Here is a 20,642-nt window from a genome sequence, read left to right on the forward strand (position 1 = left end):
GAATTGGCTGACCACATGCAGAAGATTGAAACAGGACCCCTATCTATCCCCATGCACAAAGGTTAACTCCAAATGGATCAGAGACCTAAATGTAAAACCTCAAACCATAAGAACCTTAGAAAAGGAAGGAAATACTCTCATGGAAATCGGAACTGGCATCCAATTTCTGTACAAAACCCGAAACCCACAGGACTTAAGAGAGAAGATAGACAAATGGGACCTTATTAAACTGACAAGCTTCTGCAAAGCCAAAGAAACCATCAAGAGAGCAGGGAGACAGCCTACAGACTGGGAAACAGTATTTGCCAACTCTAGGTCTGACAAAGGCTTAACATCCTGGATCTACAAGGAACTGAAGCGTACTGAAAAGAAGAAAACAAACAACCCCATTATAAAATGGGCAAAAGACATGAACAGACACTTCACAAAAGAAGACATTCGAGCAGCCAACAAACACATGAAGAAATGCTCAACCTCACTAATCATCAGGGAGATGCAAATCAAAACCACACTGAGATACCACCTAACTCCAGTCAGAATGGCAATTATCAACAACTCAAAAAATAACAGCTGCTGGAGAGGGTGTGGTGAAAAGGGAACACTTCTACACTGTTGGTGGGAGTGTAAACTAGTGCAACCTCTGTGGAAAGCAGTGTGGCGATTCCTAAAAGCTCTAAAAATTGACCTTCCATATGACCCCGCAATCCCCCTACTGGGAATATACCCTGAAGAACACAAATCACTCTATAAAAAAGATACCTGCACACGTATGTTTATCGCAGCATTGTTCACAATAGCAAGAACCTGGAAACAACCATGCTGCCCATCAAAAGAGGACTGGATTAAAAAAATGTGGTACATATACACGATGGAATACTACGCAGCCATAAAAAAGAACAAAATCATGAATTTCGCAGCAATCTGGATGGAACTAGAGTCTATAATACTGAGTGACCTCTCACAGAAACAAAGATCCGAGTATCACATGTTCTTACTCATATAATGGACCTTGAGCATCCAATGTAATACTATAAGAAAATGACTGATGGTACTGGGAAACTATGGGGGGGATGGGATTAACAGTAGCAAATATCTGTGTGGGGATGGGAAAACACCTCTTATCAACAGGGTGCCTGAATGAAACGTAATTATACACCTAACCCTTAACTGTACCCCACAAAACCATAATAAAAAATATTGATTAAAAAAAAAAAGTGTCTGTTAGTCAACGAGAGAGAGAGAGAGAGAGAGAGAGAGAGAGAGAGACAGATAGATAGATCACAGGCAGACAGATGGAAGCCATGTCCAGAGCTATGATTAGATAAGATTTATAAGGCTGCTCAGTTTGGTTCACACAGTGACTACTATGAGCCAGATATGGAAATAGGTGCTGGAATCTCTGGGCAAGCAGCTGTAGGACATAAACACTTTACTGTCTTCTCTACTAGACACATTTGGGAGGTCAAAAAGGTTAAATAATGTTCTTGTGCTTTCATTTTTCCACACACAAACAGACTATGACCCTGATCTAAAAACAGAAAAAAATGCCCATGTTCAATAGCAGCCACTTGAAAATATGAGAAGCAATTTTCAGCTTTCTTCTGATACTTAAGAAAACAGAAAAGGTTTCTCATGTGTCTCACGTATTTCAAGTGTTTGCTATTCAAGGGAGTGCTGCATAGGATCTATGGTGGTATCACATATATATGTGATGATAAATCCTTCATACTTCCCAAAATTATGCTATGGATCTCCCAGATACTTAAAACAGCATTGGCAACAAAAATTAGTTCTAGATGCTGCTATTAGACAAATGAGCTTGAGTTGATAAAGAATAGACCAATGCTACCCAAAGCAATCTACAGATTCAATGCAATCCCTATCAAGATACCAGTGACATCCTTCACAGAAACAGAAAAAATAATCCTTAGATTTATATGGAACCACCAAAGACCCTGAATAACAAAACAATCCTTAGCAAAAAGAACAAGGCTGGAGACATCACACTACTTGACTTCAAAATATACTACAAAGCTCTGGTAACCCAAACAGCATGGTACTGGCATAAAAACAGACATATAGACCAGTGGAACAGAACAGAGAACCCAGAAATAAATGCATGCATTTACAGCCAACTGATTTTCGACAAAGGCACCAAGAACAAAAGGTGCTAAGGAAACTGGATATCCATATGAGGAAGAATGGAACTAGACCCTTATCCATCACCATATACAAAAATCAACTGAAAAAAAAAAGGTTCAAACTGGGTGTGGTGGCTCACGCCTGTAATCTGAGCATTTTGGAAGGTTGAGGTGGGAGGATTGCTTGAGCCTAGGAGTTTGAGACTAGCCTGGGCAACATAGCAAGATCTTGTCTCTACAAAAAAATTTTAAAAATTAGGCAGGCTTGGTAGCATGCACCTGTAGTCCCAGCTACTTGGGAGGCTGAGGTAGAAAGATGGCCTGAGTACAGAAGGTTGAGGCTGCAGTAAGCCATGATTATGCCACTATACACCAGCCCAGGCAACAGAGTGAGACCTCGATTAAAAAAAAAAAAGACGATTAAAGACAAAACTATGAAATTACTGGAAGAAAACATAGGAAAAACACTTCAGGATACTGATCTAGGCAAAGAGTTTTTGGGTAAGACCTCAAAAACCAGACCTCAAAAACCAGACAACAAAAACAAAAATAGACACATGAGATTATATTAAACTAAAAAGCTCCTGTACAGCAAAGGAAGCAGTCAACAGAATGAAGAGAAACCTAACCTACAGAATGGGAGAAAATATGTGCAAACTATCCATACAACATGGGATTCATATTCAGATATACAAGGAATTCAAACAACTTAATAGCAAAAACCCAATTATCTCATTTAAAAAATGGGACAATGACTTGAACAGTCATATCTCAAAAGAAGACATAAAAATGGCCAACATGTACATGAAAAGTATGCTCAATATCACTAATCATCAGGCAAGTGCAAATCAAAACCACAATGAGATATCATCTCATGCCAGCAAAAATGGCTATAATAAAAAGGAATAACACGCTTTTTATAATAAAAAGGATGTGGAGAAATGTTGGGAAAGTAAATTAGTACAGCCCTGTCATGGAAAACAGTATAGAGATTCCTCAAAAAACTAAAACTAAAAATACTATATGATCTAGCAATTCTACTACTGGATATATACAAAGGAAAAAAAATCAGTATGTCAAAGAGATATCTGCATTCCCATGTTTGTTGCAGCACAACTCAAAATCGCCAAGATATGGAATCAACCTAAATGTTCACTGATGGATGGACAAAGAAAATGTGATATACATGCACAATGGGATATTATTGGCCATAAAAAAAATGAAATCCTGTCATCTGGGGCAACATGGATTGGAGAACATTATGTTAAGTCAAATAAGCCAGATACAGAAAGACAAATACCACATGTTCTCACTCATACGTGGGAGCTAAAAAGTTGATCCCATTAAAGTAGATCCCATAGAATAGAGTAGAATAGTGATTACCAGAGGCTGGGAAGGGGGGGGAGGGGATAGAAAGAGGTTAGTTAGTGGGTATAAAATTATAGTTAATTAGGAGAAGTACATTCTAGGGTTCAATAGCACAGTAGGGTGACTATAATTAACAATAATTTGTAAGGGTTTTGAATGTTGAAAACACAAAGAAATTATAAATGTTTGCGGTGATAGATATGCCAATTGCCCTGATTTGATCATTACAAATCTATGTACTTATTACATACGTAAATATATGTATACACATACCAAAATATCACATGTACTTCATAAATACATACAATTATTATATATTAATTTTATTTTTATTTTTTTTGAGTTGGAGTCTCACTCTGTTGCCCAGGCTGGAGTACAGTGGCATGCTCATGGCACTACAGCCTTGACCTGCTGGGCTCAGGCGATCCTTCCACCTCAGTCTTCCAAGTAGCTGGAACTATAAGCATACACTACCATGCCCAGCTTATTTTTTTTATTTCTTGTAGAGACTAGGTCTCACCAAGTTGCCCAGGCTGGTCGTATAGCCCCGGGCTCAGGTAATCCTCTCGCCTCGGCCTCCCAAAGTGCTGGGATTACAGGCTGAGCCACCGCACCTGGCCTATATATTGATGAAACTCCAACTCAAAAAAAAAAAAAAAAAGAATAGATCAAGAATATAAAGTAATTAGGTATCTAATTTTCAACTGTCTTCCATAAAGTAAAAAAACAAAACAAAACAAAACAACAAAACACCTATCCTTTCAACATATTTAGAAGTAATTCAGAGTTTAAAGAGTTTGATTAGTTATCACCAATTCTCCATTCCAAAATCTCAATGAAAAAAAAGTGATTTTCCCCATCCAACTATTAAATTACTTACACAGTACCTAAAAAGCAAGCCAACATAGCTGAATAAGTTATCCTGCAGCTGACCACTCTTCTCCTGTGCTGTCTTATTCTATGCCTTACTGTAGTAATTTTTTTCTGAATTTAATGGTGTATATGGCTCTCTTGGTAGTTTGTGAGCTCCATGAAGGCAGAAGCCATGTCTTATATCTACTGCTCTATCTCTAACACCTAGAATAGCCTGATATATAACTGGCACACATACATATGTGTGTGTGTGTGTGTGTGTGTGTGTGTGTGTTTATATAGGATAAATTAGTACTAAAAGAGAACTGGCCTTAGAAGGAACGTGAGAGAAAAGAGTACCACTCCAACTACCAAAACTATTATCATCTCATAAAAAGTTACTTGAAGAGGAATTCTTACCTGGCGTGTCATTACAAAATATGCATACATTGCCATGGCACTTCCGTAAGTGATGAAGTAGGTGACTGGCTCCATGATGTCCCAGGAATATTCCCACCAGGTGAGCCGGGCCAAAATGCCAAACTGCGTGGCCATGTAGGCAAGGCCACCCCATAGCACCAAAGTGGTCCTTTTCTCAGCTTTTCTGCTAATCTCAATTCGTACCTATTATACAAACATGATCAATAGTAAGGCTTTTTGACACAAAACAAATTTAAAACATTTATTTAAACTGTCCCATGCTCATTAAAGAAACAGGGTTCATAATTAAGGCATAAGTTAGTCTCAATTCTAGTAAATACAGTTTGTCTTCCTAAATAGTATCTGTAGTTTTCACTGAATGAAATATAGAAATAACTATTTTTTAGGACATTTCTGTTTTATGTTTTACCATAGAAGTAGCTGAAAATATGGGAGAAAATGACTCGGTTTCTTTCTTTTTTTTAGAGACAGGGTCTTACTCTGTTACCCAGGCTGTAGTACAGTAGTATGATCATAGCTCACTGCAGCTATGAACTCCTGGCCTCAAGTGATCCTCTTGCCTCCATCTCCCGAGTAACTAGGACTACAGGTGCACACCACCATGCCTGGCTAATTTTAACAATTTTTTTGTAGAGATGGGATCTTGCTACGTTGCCGAATTCCTGGCCTCAAGTGATCTTCTTGCTTTGAACTCCCAAAGCCCTGGATTGCAGGCATAAGCTACCATACCCAGTCAATAACTCAGTTTCAATAGCTCTTCATTCAACCACAAGATTATTGAAAGAAGGATCTGAAAACACACTAGTGTTCTCTCACTGTTGCATATGTGATTTAATCTATTATCAGTTTCAATTCAAATGGTATGCTAGGGGCAGAATACAAACTCTAGATTCAGAATGGCTGAGTCTGGGTCCTGATCTTCATGGACCATTAACTTCATTATAGAACTTTCTGAGTATTAAATAAGAGAATACAGGAAAAAATACTTAGTACAATTCATGGCATATAGCAAAAACTCGATAAATAATGATATTTTTAAGAAATCATAGCCAGGTGTAATTCCAGCTACTTGAAAGGTTGAGGAGGAAGGATCACCTGAGCCCAGCAGGTCAAGGCTGCGGTGGCTGTGAGCATGCCACTGCACTCCAACCTGGGCAACATAGTAAGATTGCAACTCAAAAAAAAAAAAAAGACAGACAGAAAGAAAGAAATCAGAAAATACACAATATTAAGATTATATGTTCCCCTCCTTAATTCTTAAATTTTATTTCCTAAAATGGAAATATACTTACAGCATCATAAAAAATAAAGGTAATATATGTTCATTATAAACATTCAGAAATGTATAAAGAAGAAAAAACCAATCATAATCCTACTATTCTGCTAGCATTTTGGAATATGTGCCTTCTGATTTTTTCCTTGTATGTTCATATGTATGTATAGTTTCATGCATAACACATTTAAATATTGGGTCATAGTATGCACAGTTTTATAATTTACTTTCTGTAATATACCATGAATATTTTCTATAGCATATTAGATCTACATATTCATTTTTAATGGCTGCATAATATTTCATATACAATCATCCCTCATGGGATTGGTTACAGGATCCCCATGGATACTACAATCTATGGATGTTCCCCATAATAAATGATGTAATATTTGAAAATAATCTACGTGTATCTTCCCAAATATTTTAAATCATATCTAGATTACTAATACAATGTGAATGCTATGTAAATAGTTGCATTGATTTTTAAATTTTGGATTTTAAAAATTGTTGTATTCTTATTTTTTTTCCCCGTTTTCCATCTGAGGTTGGCTGAATTTGTGGATGATGAACTCACAGACAGGGAGAGCCCACTGTAATATTAACTCTTAATGTGGTTAAAATAATTATCCACTACACTGAAGAACCTTTCCTGATCTGCAATTATTTTGATCTTTATTTTTAAGGTGGCAATTCTGGTTAAGGGCAGTACATTTAGACCTCAAAGCTCTAAGTCTGTTATCAAGGTTCTAAACAATTCCTTTTTAAGTCCTTAAGTTTTGATTGGGACTTTTTTATGGTTCAGTCCCATAAACTAGTAGACTAATTTGGCTGACATGACTGCATACAACTTCAAAGAAAAAACAGAAATGTATATATGCTGCGGAAAAAAAACAAGTGAAGAGAAAAATCTGAGATTCGAATGTTTACCTTTTCCAGGGGAGCCAGCTGCTCTTTGAGATCTTCTAATCTTTCGATAAGCTCCCTTTCCTTGTTTAACTGATGCTGCTCAATGCACAGTGTGGTGTAAAGCTGTTGGACCAGTGTCTTTACATCGTTCAGTGTTGCTGCATTTTCGTGGCTTAGGAGGTCTGAAAAAAAGGGTTATAATTTTTAAAATGTATTCCTTAAATGGGGAGTTGCTATTCCTGGGACCGTTAGACAATGATAAGAACGAGACTGGCATGGTGGCTCAGCCTGTAATCCCAGTACTTTGGGGGAGACTGAGGTGAAAGGATTCCCTAGGCGTTCGAGACCAGCCTGGGCAACTTGGTGAGACCTCATCTCTACAATAAATCACAAAAATTAGCCAGGCGCAGTGGTGTGCATCTGTAGTTCCAGCTACTTGGAAGACTGAGGAGGAGGGATCACGTAAGCCCAGAAGGTCGAGGTTGTAGTGGCCATGAGTTTGTCACTGCACATCAGCCTCAGCGACAGAGTGAGACACTCCAACTCAAAAAAAAAGAACGAGGCAGATTCATCCACTATTGGTATCCCATTGTTAGTGTTATATTGAGGGAAAGTGATGGTTCTTTTTAAAAAAAGTTGTCCACAAATCTAGAAAGTAAATTCATATTTGGGTAACTAAAAATGTTGAAACCAGTGTCTACCATTATATTCTTGGAAGTCTAAAATGCTAATTAAGATGAAGCTGAGATTAAGGGAAACACTAAGAAAAATAATACAGATAATAATCATCTTCAGTCAGGCACGGTGGCTCAGCCTGTAATCCCAGCACTTTGGGAAGCTGAGGCAAGAGGACTGCCTGAGCTGGGGGGTTCAAGACCAGACTGGGAAAATTGGTGAGACCTTGTCTCTACAATAAATCACACACACACACACACACACACACACACACACACACACACACACACATGCATCTGTAGTTCCAGCCACTTGGAAGGCTGAGGCGGAATGATTGCCTAAGCACAGCAGGTTGAGGCTGCAGTGACTGAACGTGCCATTGCACTCCAGCCTGGGCGACAAGAGTGAGACTCCAACTCAAAAAAAAAAAAACAAACAAAAAACATCTTCATTTGACAAAGACAAAAGATTTAAGCAATTGTTAAAAACTAGAGAGGTTTAGAATCAATCTAATTATCATACTCATTAAAATGCTGATCTAGAATTTATCTGTGGTCCTGCCATTTTAATTAACTTTTTGCCTTAAGTAACTATCTTAAGGAAAAAATATACCATATTTCATATTTGTAAATACGAATATATAAATAAAAATGCCATCATTGAAATAATTTTAACCCCTACACATCTTCCCCCCATCATTCCAACTTTATTCAACTCAGCTGGGGAAAGATAGAGAATAGCTATATGGGCCTCAATACGATAAAGGGGATAAAGTTATGAGAACAACTGAAAAGGTGAAAGATTAAATTCTCTGATTCAATATCCTCTACTGTAAGTAGAATGTACTTCCAGAAATCTAAAAATTGTTTTAAGACGCTAATAAAAACTCTGCTGATCTCAGTTGTCAAATAAAAAAAAGCACAAGTGATCTTTTGTTTTAGAATCTTATTAGTTTTAAATGTGACATTTTGCTAGGTACGGCATAAAGTCAGCCCTCTTTTAAATCAAAATAAGCCACAGTCAGAATTAACCATACATTTCAAATAGTCTTCAATGGTGTCTTTTAGTACAGTTATCACAGAAATTCAATTAATGCAGAAATTCAAATAAGGGTAGCAAACTGGATTAGAGAAGAGCTGATAAAGTAAAGCAGGCTGGAGCACGTAGCAGCGTATCTGGCATGTTTCAGTAAGTGTGTGCTGAACTTATGGGAACAGATAAAAGCAAGTCATCTATGTCAACAGTATCTTCTTTATACCAAAGTTGAAGGCTCACATGTGTACACAACTTTAAATTTTCCATAGTACGAGAAGAGAAAACTGGACTCTAGAAGGCTGAAGTAACTTGTCCAGAATGTCAGAACAGGGAGTAGAGTTCATGTCTCCTGACTTCTAGGCCTGGGGCTACATTAGAATGCTTTTACTATACCAATATTAATATTTCTCCTAAAAGCTCAGTCCTCTTTCAAAAAGATAATTCCTTAAGTAGGCATAAATTATCTATGGTTAACAAAATCCTCTCACATATCTCATGTTATCCTCAAGATAATAGCACGAGTAAGGTTCATGCCCACAATTTATAAACAAGGAATTTTGAGCCCCAGAGAGGTAAGATTAATATTTCCATACTAGGTATTGATCTACTCACTACAGAAGAAAAATAAAATAAGCAACAGTTTCTCTTCCTAATGAGGTCTAATAATGACGTTTACAAAGCTGCAGAGCTAATAAGCAGTGGAAAAAGATCTGGCTGGTAGTCCAATGACTTTCCTATTCTATGCTCTTTCTTTTTCCATTTCAACTTTCAGTACCATGATTATACTGCATTTGCTTAGAAGTCCAAGAAAGTAAAGGAAGTAAGAAAGGAACCAAACTAATTAGAAACTCTCTTCTCCTTTCCTAATGAAGCATGGACATGTTAAAAATGACCAAATATATATAGATGATCATAATCTGAGGATCTTTAAAATTTGAAACCAGGCTAGGCATGTGTTTTACAAAAAAAAGTAAGTTTCTATTAGTATATCTGTTAGAATTATTTAAAAGTTAATATTTATATTATGGGTTATAATATACTGCTGTGTAGTATATTTATTTTTTATATCAATATTTTATTTTAGGGCTTTCAGGTTTTGTTATAGTCGGAAAGGTCTTTCTCATTCCAACATTGTAATAATACTTCTCTTTTCATTCTTTCAGTATTTTTATTATTTTCTTTCTTTAAAATTTAAATTTTGAATCCACATACCCTTTGATACAGCACTTCTAGATATTCTTCTTAACATACGCATGCCTATGCTTCTAAGTGACACACATTCAAAGCTATCTGATGCTGTAATATAGCAAGGATGAAAACAATGCAGAAGAGTTCATCAATAAATTAGAAAATAGGCAGATGATGATATACTCCATATTCATACCAGGTACAGCAGCTGTGTAACATAATGAGGAATTCTTTACATACTCATATGTTAGGATCTTCCCAATATACTGATTCATGAGAACGACAGTTTGTCTAGTGGTTTTATACCTTGTTAATCCGTTAAACTAGAATTATGTTTCCCAGAATATCTTTCCCTGCATTGTTCTGAGTTGGAGTTAACCAAAGAGAAATTCAAGTGAGAGTTGGGAAAGTGGAAGTGAAGCAGAAGATTTTGTACTCTGAAGGTTGCTGTGGTTAGCAGTGAGAGAGAAGCAGAGGCCCAGCAGTGCCCACTCCCCTCTGCTCTGTAGGCATGTCTCTTTCTCAATTGTCATGTCTGTTGGTTAACAGCAAGCCCAGGCCCACAACCAGATGTAGCCTTTTAAGGCTGTGCTGTCCAATATGGTAGCCACTAGCCACATGTTGCTATTTATTTACTTTTAATTAATTATCTTAAATTGACAAATAACAATTATTTATATGTCACGTATAATATGTTGCTTTGAAGCATGCACAGGCCGGCTCGGTGGCTCAGCCTGTAATCCCAGCACTTTGGGAGGCCGAGGCGAGTGGATTGCCTGAGCCCGAGGGTTTGAGACCAGTCTGGGCAACTTGGCAAGACCTCATCTCTACAATAAAGAAAAAATTAGCTGGGTATGATAGCACGTGCCTGTAGTTCCAGCTACTTGGAAGGCTGAGGCGGAAAACATAAGGAAGAGAAAATACATTTATAATACTGTATTTATTGATACCAGAAGTTTACATTGTCTGCTTACAAGATGAATCGTCTAAAACAGTGGGCAACCACAGCTGCAGAACTCAATCTATGGTACATATCAAGAAAGTAAACTTTTCTTTGAGTGCTCTTTGAAAGCATCTCCGGCCTTACTAGTGACACTTTGTATGGGTCCCATAGTGTTATTAAGTTTTATGGTACTGCACTAAATACAATAAAAAATATGCGAGAAACATGAAAGTTCATTTTTTTTGCTGCCATACGCAATTTACTAGAGAAGTGAACTGCCCACAAGGAGATGATTAGCGTCATACCATGTTTTAAGTGCATATGCATAAACACTTGAGTGCACTGTTATAGCAAGAGGAGGTGGCTACAAAATTGTATGTACTACTGTTAATTCCATACAGTTACGATTTAATACTGCATCTTTACATTTGTTTACATTTCTCTTGACTGCAAATGGCACCATGTACAGTCTCTAAGTGTGGGCTTAAGTTTTGATAATTTCTGACTTTTTTTTTGTTAGTCTCAATGCTGCCCAGGCTGGAATGCAGTGGCATACTCATGGCCATCGCAGACTCGATCTGCTGGGCTCAGGTGATCCTTCTGTCTCAGCCTTGCAAATAGCTGGAACAACACGCCACCATGCCCAGCTAATTTTTTGATTTATTGTAGAGATGAGGTCTTACCAAGTTGCCCAGGCTGGTCTCGAACCCGTGAGCTCAGGCAGTCCTCTCACCTCGGCCTCCCAAAGTGCTGGGATTACAGGCATGAGACATCATGGCTGGCCTAATTTCTGACTCTTTAATAGTTTTGTATATAGTCTATGCTAGTAAAAGATAAAACAGACTACTATCTGCATATATTTTATGCATTCATGACTTAACTTTTTCTTTGCCATCTTTACTATTTAGAAGATACTTTTCTATACTTTTTCCCAGCTAGTTTCCTCTCAACTAGCTTAAACAAAGAAGAGAATATGGTCTCTGAACAAAATTTTAACTCATTTAATTCTTTAGATGTAGAATGAGTCAATCTAAAATCACAGTGTCTTCCCTCAGAGCATTTACAAAGAAAAGGAATAAGCAGAATTTAGAGAAGAGATTAATCACTTCTTGTTGGTTGGGAGTCAGAAGAGCTGACATTGAAGATTTTGACATGAGGAATTAGGGGTTTAGGAAGAAAGAAGGAGAAAAACATTTTAGGCAGGGGAAAGGTGAACAAACACTGAGATGGAAAAGAACAGGGCATAGTGCAGGAAACCACAAAGGAATACATAGTGAAGAAAAAGTAGGCTGTACGTAGGAGGAAAGAGAAAACTTAAAAAGGTAGATGTGGACCGATTATGGAGGCATTAAATACACAGGCCTTTACTTAGAATTTCCTCTCTGTTAGACCCAATTCTTAAAAGCAGGATTGAAAGAAGGGATGTCCTTGGAGGTTGGTGGAGGGAATGCTGGTGGTGGAAGGGGCATTAACCACAGCAGTGAGTTACAATGAATATCAAGGGCAAAGAGAAATGTGACCAAAAAAGACACAACTCAAAATGGTTTTTTTAGAGGGCTATTAAGCATTGTACTGTGCAGAGCCATATTTGAGCCTGGGATGATAAGAAAAATTAGTAATACTGAATCTGTCTTTATTTTAAACTTTGATATTTTGTCCATCATGGATTTGTTCCATTAACTTTGGTTTTTAAAAATAGTTCATTAAAATATTATCTTAATTACTGAGTTTCTTGGTGCTCTCTTAAAATTTGTGCCTAAGGTGAACACCTTGCTTTTTCACATAAAAACATATATATATGCCAGAAGTTCCTAGGGACTATTATTATACAATAATTGACTTTTAGGGTCTGATCTTGAGCCACTAAAAAAACTGATGATAATGTTTAAGAGAACAGGTAAACCTGCAGTTTATTTTTAAGAGATTTCCTCTGTAATGTTATTAAAATAACTTTTTGTTTTTTGAGTTGGAGTCTCACTCTGTGACCCAGGCTAGAACACCCATGGTCACTCCAATATCAACCTGTTGGGCTCCTGTGATCCTTCCACCTTAGCCTTCCAAGTAGCTGGAACTACAGGCAGGCACTACCATGCCCTCTTAATTTTTTAGTTATTGTAGAGACGAGGTCTCGCCAAGTTGCCTGGGTTGGTCTTGAACCCGTGGTCTCAGGCAATCCACTCGCCTTGGTCTCCCAAAGTGCTGGGATTACAGGCTGAGCCACTGATCCTGGCCTAATTTTTTAATTTATTGCAGAGACAAGGTCTCACCATGTTGCCCAAGCTGGTCTCGAACCTGCGGGCTTAGGCAATCCTCTGCCTCAGCCTCCCAAAGTGCTGGGATTAGGGTTTGAGTCACTGCGCCTGATCTAAATTAACTTTTAATAAAAATAACTTTTAGCCGGGCTCGGTGGCTCAGCCTGTAATCCCGCGCCTTTGGGAGGCTGAGGTGAATGGATTGCCTGAGCCCGCGGGTTCGAGACCCGCCTGGGCAGCGAGACCTCATCTCTACAATAAATCAAAAAATCAGCCGGGCGTGGTAGCGCATGCCTGTAATTCCGGCTACTCAGAAGGCTGAGGCAGAAGGATCGCCGGAGCCCAGCAGGTCGAGGCTGTGGTGGCCGGGAGCAGCCACTGCACTCCAGTCTGGGCGACAGAGTGAGACTCCAACTCAAAAAAAATAAAAAAATAAAAATAACTTTTAATGCTATTTTAATAACATTAAATAACCTTTGACCAGTATGTAGGGAAGGAGCTTAAATTACATAGAATACTCATTTATATATGAAGCAGAATGACAATGATAATAAAACATTCTGTTATCTAAGAAGAATCTAAGTGGTTTTAGTCAAGTACTAGTCAAGTGCGGAGTATTCAAAAAGCTCTTCAACTGAAATAGTGTCTATCAGTAGGTAAAACTTTCAGTTCTTTGAATACTGTCTGTTTCTCAAAGTTACCCAGGGAAAAATAAAGTTCTTTCCAAAAGTTCTTCCCACATTTCTGTGACCTTATCAAGGCTACTTTTTTCTTTACCTCTTTTTGGTGGCCGTACATGATATGTTAAGTCATTAATGACCAGCTTAAAGTCATCAAGGAGGAGGAGGTCTATCCCCGTTGAAGCAGCAACTCGAATGCCATCTGTGAAAATTTAAATGAAACTTGTCATATGTCCATAGCTATTCAAAAATAGTCAGGAAAATGCAATCCTCAAAATAGTTTTTAAAAATTACCTCTTCCTTTTAAAATTTCAGTTAACGTTTTGCCTCATCTCCCAGTTCTAGGTTAAACAAAGTTTAGATTGTCTAAAGCTCTTTGCTTTCAGGCCTCAAGTCTATGAAGATTTAATAACATGCTTTTCCTGCAGAACTGTATGAACAAATGAAACAATTATTGCTTATAGGTCTATAGGTCTCCGCTGGAAATCTAGGGACACTGGGAGAGCTGTATAGACTTACATTTGTTTATGATAGAAGCTGGTAGAGTAAAAATAATAATATTTTCTGACATATGGCACCTTTCAGTAGAGTCACTGATTAGCTGCCAATAGTTCATAAGGGACAGATGCTAGGGTTAGCAAAATATACCAAGCTGGTCTACTAATTATACTGCTAGAATGAATTAGGGATTAAGTATATTTAAAATACCTTTTTTTTCTTTTGAGTGGGAGTCTCACTCTGTCACCCAGGCTGGAGGGCAGTAGCACACTCATGTCTGCTGCAACCTCTACCTGCTGGGCTCAGGTGATCTTCCACCTCAGTCTTCCAAGTAGCTAGAACCACAGGCACACACTACCACGTCTGACTAATTTTTAAAAATTTATTGTAGAAATGAGGTCTTGCCAAGTTGCCCAGTCTAGTCTCAAACTCCTAGGCTCAGGTAATCCTCTCACCTCCGCATCCTAAAGTGCTGAGATTATAGGTATAAGCCATCATGCCTGGCCTAAAATACTTAGAACACAGAAATGTGGCAATTGTTAACAATCAGTGTATCCAGGGGAAGGATAAATGAGTATTTACTAGATTAATCTTTCAAGTTTTCTGTAGGTTTGAAAACTTTCAAAGTAAAAATGGGGGGAAAACTTAGGGTATTTTAAAAAATAAATAAATTTAAGCCGGGCGCAGTAGCTCAAGCCTATAATCCCAGTACCCCGGGAGGCCAAGGTGAGACGATTGCCTGAGCCAGTGGGTTTGAGAACAGCCTGGGCAACCTGGCAAGACCTCATCTCTGCAATAAATCAAAAAATTAGCCAGGCATCATGGCACATGCCTGTAGTTCCAGCTACCTGGAAGACTGAGGTGGAAGGATTGCTTGAGCCCAGCAGGTAGAGACTGTGGTAGTCGGGAGCGTGTCACTGCCCTCCAGCCTAGATGACAGAGTGAGACTCCAACTCAATTAATTAATTAATTAAACAGCTGTTATGTCAGTGCCTTATTTTAAACCTTTCATATCATGTACTTCTTTTCTTTATTTTGGTAAATTTTTATGTGAAAGAATAAGAAGATCTAAAAAGAAGTCCTAAATTGGGTGTGGTAGCTTACTCTATAATCTCAGCACTTTGGGAGGCTAATGCAGGAGGATCACTTGAGACCAGGAGTTCAAGACCAGCCTAGGCAACATAGCAAGATACTATCTCTACAAAAATAAAAATAAAAAAGAAGCCCTAATACTTCCTATTTCTAGAGATGAAGGTTAAACTATTGGAAAAATTTATTCTATGCCTAAGGTAATGGTAAAAGGTCTTAATAATATAAACTGTGATTGATTGTTCATCTTTGCTTATGGTATATGTGAATTGCTTTTGAAGGAGATGCTGTGCATATACATTTACTAATATTGAGCAATTAAATTCTGAGACCCACTGAGAGAGAAATCACTTCCTCTTCTGGTAGTTACTAAGCAAAAAAATGTTTTCTAAAGTTAACAGCATAGGATTCTTTTGCAATGGTGTGTGTGTGTATGTGTGCATGTGTCTAGAAATAGTTTGGGGTGAAATAAAGGGTGAATGGAAATTAATAATGAAGGTAACCATACCTGGTGAATAGATGGCAACTCTGTCAATTCCCCGATCCTCTTCTTGCAGTTGTCGTAAAAACACACCAACAGAATCAGAGATAGGTTTGAGTGTGAACTGGCAGCGTTCACGCCGGGATGGCAGTCTTACAGATATCACAGGTAACCCATTTTGATAAACCACTGTCACATCTGAATGAAAAAGACCCACAAACATATGATAATCAGATTTCATTATAAGTTAAAGACACATTATTGCTATTATTAAATGGGAGTCTATTATTATTATCAGTGTGGCTTAACATTTTTTCAAAGAGGGTTTGAGAACATGCCAGTTAGCTATAGTTTAAGGTTATTCTGGGAATTGGCTTATAAAAGATCAAATGGATCACACAACTCATTTTTCAGATATGAGAAAATAGGGAATTCTGAGTGGGTCAAGGAGAAGCTTTTCCAGGAATGTGGGGACTACAAGTCCTAGTTCCATGTGGCAAGGTTTTATTAAGCAGCCATAGATTGGTAGGCCAGACTCCACAGTCTGTAGGAGGTGGCTCTTAGAATCCGAGTTTTCAAGAATCCATGGAGAATAACATCTTCTTAAAGTACACTAGTAAGAAAGACTGTTACTCCAGAAAAGCCAACTCATATATATAGCACACTATTATACCCAAGCTGATAAGTATTCTATTATACAATATGGACATATTATGATTTAATAAAAAAGGATTCCTTTCACGTTCTCTTGAACAGCTTTCTGAGCTTAGCTAGCTAGTAGCCAAAGCTCAACTATTTAGGATTTTATAACACAATGTTATGAAGAAAAACATTTTTATAAGTTACACAATTGAAGAGATCTTCTACAACAGTATGGAACAGAATGTTCAGTTTTCTTATCTTTTTCCTCAGTAGTCTTGATTTACAGAGCCTTAGTAAAACAAATGTTAGAATAATTCTCTTTCAGAATAATTGTCAAATGAAATTTTTAAATAAAAAAATTTATTTAATATTTTTTAAATAAATAAAATTTAAAATCAGAATTATATTACATAAGCAATTAAGCATTTAAAGATGATGCTAGTACTGACTAAAGGAAATAGGTTTTGTAGTTAAATTTGGGACTGAATCCTGGCTCTGTAACTTTGGGCACATTATGTAACTTTTCTGAGCCTTACTTTTTTCATATATAAAACGGGTTTAATCCCTAACTCATAGAGCTGTTATGAGGAATAAATGAAATAAACCATTTAAAACACTTAGCATACTGCCTGATACATAAGTAAGTGATAATACTTTTTTATTAGCTTCTTTTAAGAGTTAAAAGGTATACTCTATTATGCTTCTAATAATTCATATCCCTCTTAAAGAGCAGAGAGGAAATGTGTAAGACTACTGTTTGAAAGTTTGAAACTCCAAACTTTCCATAGTTGTCTTATTTTCTAGTCTGTTCTAGTAATTTATAAGGCCTATTGCGTATACAAAAGCTTCACACTAAAATCATTCATGGTTTGAATTTTTTAAATAATTCAAATTTATAAATAACAAAATACACTCATTTAAAATGAAAACGTGATGAGTTTTAACACAAGAATCAAGATAAAAAACATTTCTATGATTCCCCTGAATCCTCTGAGCCCCATCTGTTATTTCTTGAGCAACCACTAATCTGATTTTTGTCACCACACATTTTATTTGATATTTATAGATATATATTAATGAAATCTTAGAGTATGTACCCTTTTGTATCTGGCTTCTTTCTCTTGGTATAATAATTATGAGATTCATCTATGTTGTTGTTAGTAATCCATTTATTAATTAGTTTATTAGTAGCTCATTCATTTGTATTGCTGGGTAGCATTTCATTGCATAGACACACCACAATTTGTTTACCCTGTTAATGAACATGTGGGTTGTTTCCAGTCTTTGGCTACTACAAATAAAACTTTTATGATTATCTGCATGGACATCTCTGTGCAAACATGTTTTACACGGTATAAATAAAATAAATAAATTTTAAAGTCAGTTGCTTATGTAAAATAATTCTGATTTTAACATTTTATTTACTTGTTTATTTATTTATTTATTTCATGGTATACTTTTCCCCATTCTTTTACTTTTAACCTACACATGCTATATTTAAAGTTTATTATATACTATAGTTTACCATAATTACTATAGAAAGCATATAGTTGGGTCTTGCTAATTTTTTATTTCAGAGACAGGATCTTGCTCTGTCACCCAGTTTAGAGTACAGTGGTGTGACTACAATCTCGAACTCCTGACCTCAAGTTATCCTCTTGACTCAGCCTCCTGAGTACCTAGGACTGCAGGTCCACTCTCTGCTAATTATTGTGTGTGTGTGTGTGTGTGTGTGTGTGTGTGTGTGTGTGTCTTTTGTTTGTTTTGGAGAGGCAGGGTCTCACTATGTTGCCCAGGCTGGTCTTGAACTCCTGGCTTCAAGCAATCCTCCTGCCTTAGCCTCCCAAAGTACTGGAATTACAGGTATGAGCCACCAGGCCCAGCCAGATCTTGCAATTTTATCTATCTCACAACCTCTGCCTTTTTTATTTTTTTATTTTTAAAATTTTTTTATTTTAAAGATGTGGGGTACAATTCAGGGTTAGGTATACAAATGTTCATTACGCAGGTACCCTTGTTACTGCCAATTCTACCTCTCCCCTCCCCCCTCCTGCAGAATCTCTGAGTTCTAGTTAAAGTGTATATATCATTTGCACTAATGTAATTATAAGCATGGTCTACCATCTTGCTACTATTTGACCCAACTGTTCTTTCTTCTACTTTTCCTATATTGTTGCCATTTTTTAGATTAATTACACCTTCTTGTTTTATTTTTTAAAGCATTACTCTAGAGCAGGTGTTGGCAATCTTTTTCTGTAAAGGGTATGTATTAAATATCTTAGAGGCCGGGTTCGGCGGCTCAGTCTATAATCCCAGCACTTTGGAAGGCCAAGGTGAGTGGAGTGCCTGAGCCCGTGGGTTTGAGACCAGATCGGGAAACTTGGCAAGACTTTGTCTCTACACTAAATCAAAAATTGGCCAGGCGTGGTAGAGTGCGCCTATAGTTCTGACTACTTGGACGGCTGAGGTGGAAGGATTGCTGGAGCCCAGCAGGTCATCGCTGTGGTGGCCGTCAGTGTGCCACTGCCCTCCACCCTGGGTAACAGAGTGAGACTCCAACTCAAAAAATAAAAAATAAAAAAATATATATATATTAAACTTTGTGGATCTTGAAATCTCTGTTGCAACTGCAAACTCTGCCACTGTAATGCAAAAGCAGCCATAGACAATATATAAACAAGTAGGCATGGCTGTGCTCCAACAAACTGGTAATTGGCTAATTGTGCTCCACAATTAGTAATTGGCTAACTTTGCTGAATTCTGTTGTACTGTTTACAGTATACATTTTTAACTTTTCATAGTCAATCTTAAAATAGTATCATATCACTTTAGGTAGAGTTTAGATAAACTTATAATATATTTCCATTCCCCTCGTTTACATTCTTTTTCTTTTTTTGAGTGGAAGGTTGGAGTGCAGTGGCACCATCATGGCTACCATAGCCTCAACCTGCTGGCCTCAGGTGATCCTTCCACTTCAGCCTTCCAAGTAGCTGGAACTACAGCTGAGCTACCATACCTGGTTCATTTTTTGATTTATTGTAGAGACAAGGTCTCACCAAGTTGTCCAGGCTAGTTAGTCTCAAATCCCTGGGCTCAGGCAGTCTCCTTGCCTCCACCTCCCAAAGTGTTTGGATTACAGATGTGAGCCACTGTACCCAGCCCAATGCTTATATTCTTTGTGCTACTGTTCTCATACATCTTATTTCTACATATTTTACAAACCACACAATACATTATTTTTGCTTTGACAACTGATTATCTTAAAGGAATTTTAAAATGAAGAATTTTTTTATATTTACACACATATTTATCCTCTGATGCTTATCATTTCTGCATAGATCCAAATTTCCATCTGGTATCATTTTCCTTCTGTCTGAAGAGATTCCTCACATATTTCTTGTACAAATGTGCTGGCATAAATTCTTCCAGCTTTTGCATGCTTGAAAAAGGTTTATATTTCACCTTCATTTTTGAAAGATATTTTCGCTATGTAGAAAATTCTATGTTGACAAAATGAATTTTTGGAGAGTTCTTTTTCTGCCTCTTCATATGCCTAATAATTTCTGATTGGAGGTTAGACAATATGAATTTTACATTGTTTACATTTTATATTGTTGTATAGTTAAATTACTTGCATATTAGTTTGATCTCTTCAAGACCTAAAAAAAAAAACAACTCTTTTAGGACAGATCTTGAGAATCCTTTATTCTAGGACCAATTTGGCCCCTCTTCTAAGGTGTGCTTCTTTGGGGAATCTCTACTCAATGTTCATGTATTCAATTGTCTCTACTCTGGCTGGAGAGAAATAAAATGTCTGGCCCTATATTAGCACTGACAATTATTAATTTTACAGTTACTGTTGTTATTTTCTAGGAAGTTGTTCCAGCCTGGTCTTGTGGTTTAAAATTTTGCCAAAGCCTCATGGGATGTTTATGCAGATTTCTGGGATTCTTTTTCTTCTAAAAAAAAAAAAAAAATCCTGAGCAACCAATTCACTGTTTCCTTGAAGTCAGAACTATTATCATGTAAATATTTCTGTTTTTTTTTTTTTTGAGTTGGAGCCTCACTCTGTTGCCCAGACTGGAGTGCAGTGGTCGCTCCCGGCCACTGCAGCTTCGACCTGCTGGGCTCTGGCGATCCTTCCGCCTCAGCCTTCTGAGTAGCCGGAATTACAG

General features: G+C 37.3%; 1 protein-coding gene across 1 annotated transcript in view; it reads right to left on the reverse strand.

The window, feature by feature from the left end:
• The window catches only part of MCU (mitochondrial calcium uniporter), a 212,173-nt gene that overhangs the window by 14,186 nt on the left and 177,345 nt on the right, over positions 1 to 20,642 (reverse strand). Inside the window, exons 3-6 of the mRNA XM_021709540.1 lie at positions 15,853 to 16,023; positions 13,855 to 13,959; positions 7,006 to 7,166; positions 4,782 to 4,985 (exon numbers count right to left, since the gene is read on the reverse strand). Coding sequence (XP_021565215.1) covers positions 4,782 to 4,985; positions 7,006 to 7,166; positions 13,855 to 13,959; positions 15,853 to 16,023 — 641 coding nt within the window. The remainder of the gene's footprint in view (positions 1 to 4,781; positions 4,986 to 7,005; positions 7,167 to 13,854; positions 13,960 to 15,852; positions 16,024 to 20,642) is intronic.

This window comes from Carlito syrichta, unplaced genomic scaffold (genome assembly GCF_000164805.1).
Source record: "Carlito syrichta isolate Samal-C Ts95f unplaced genomic scaffold, Tarsius_syrichta-2.0.1 Scaffold254036, whole genome shotgun sequence".
Lineage (NCBI taxonomy): Eukaryota > Metazoa > Chordata > Mammalia > Primates > Tarsiidae > Carlito > Carlito syrichta.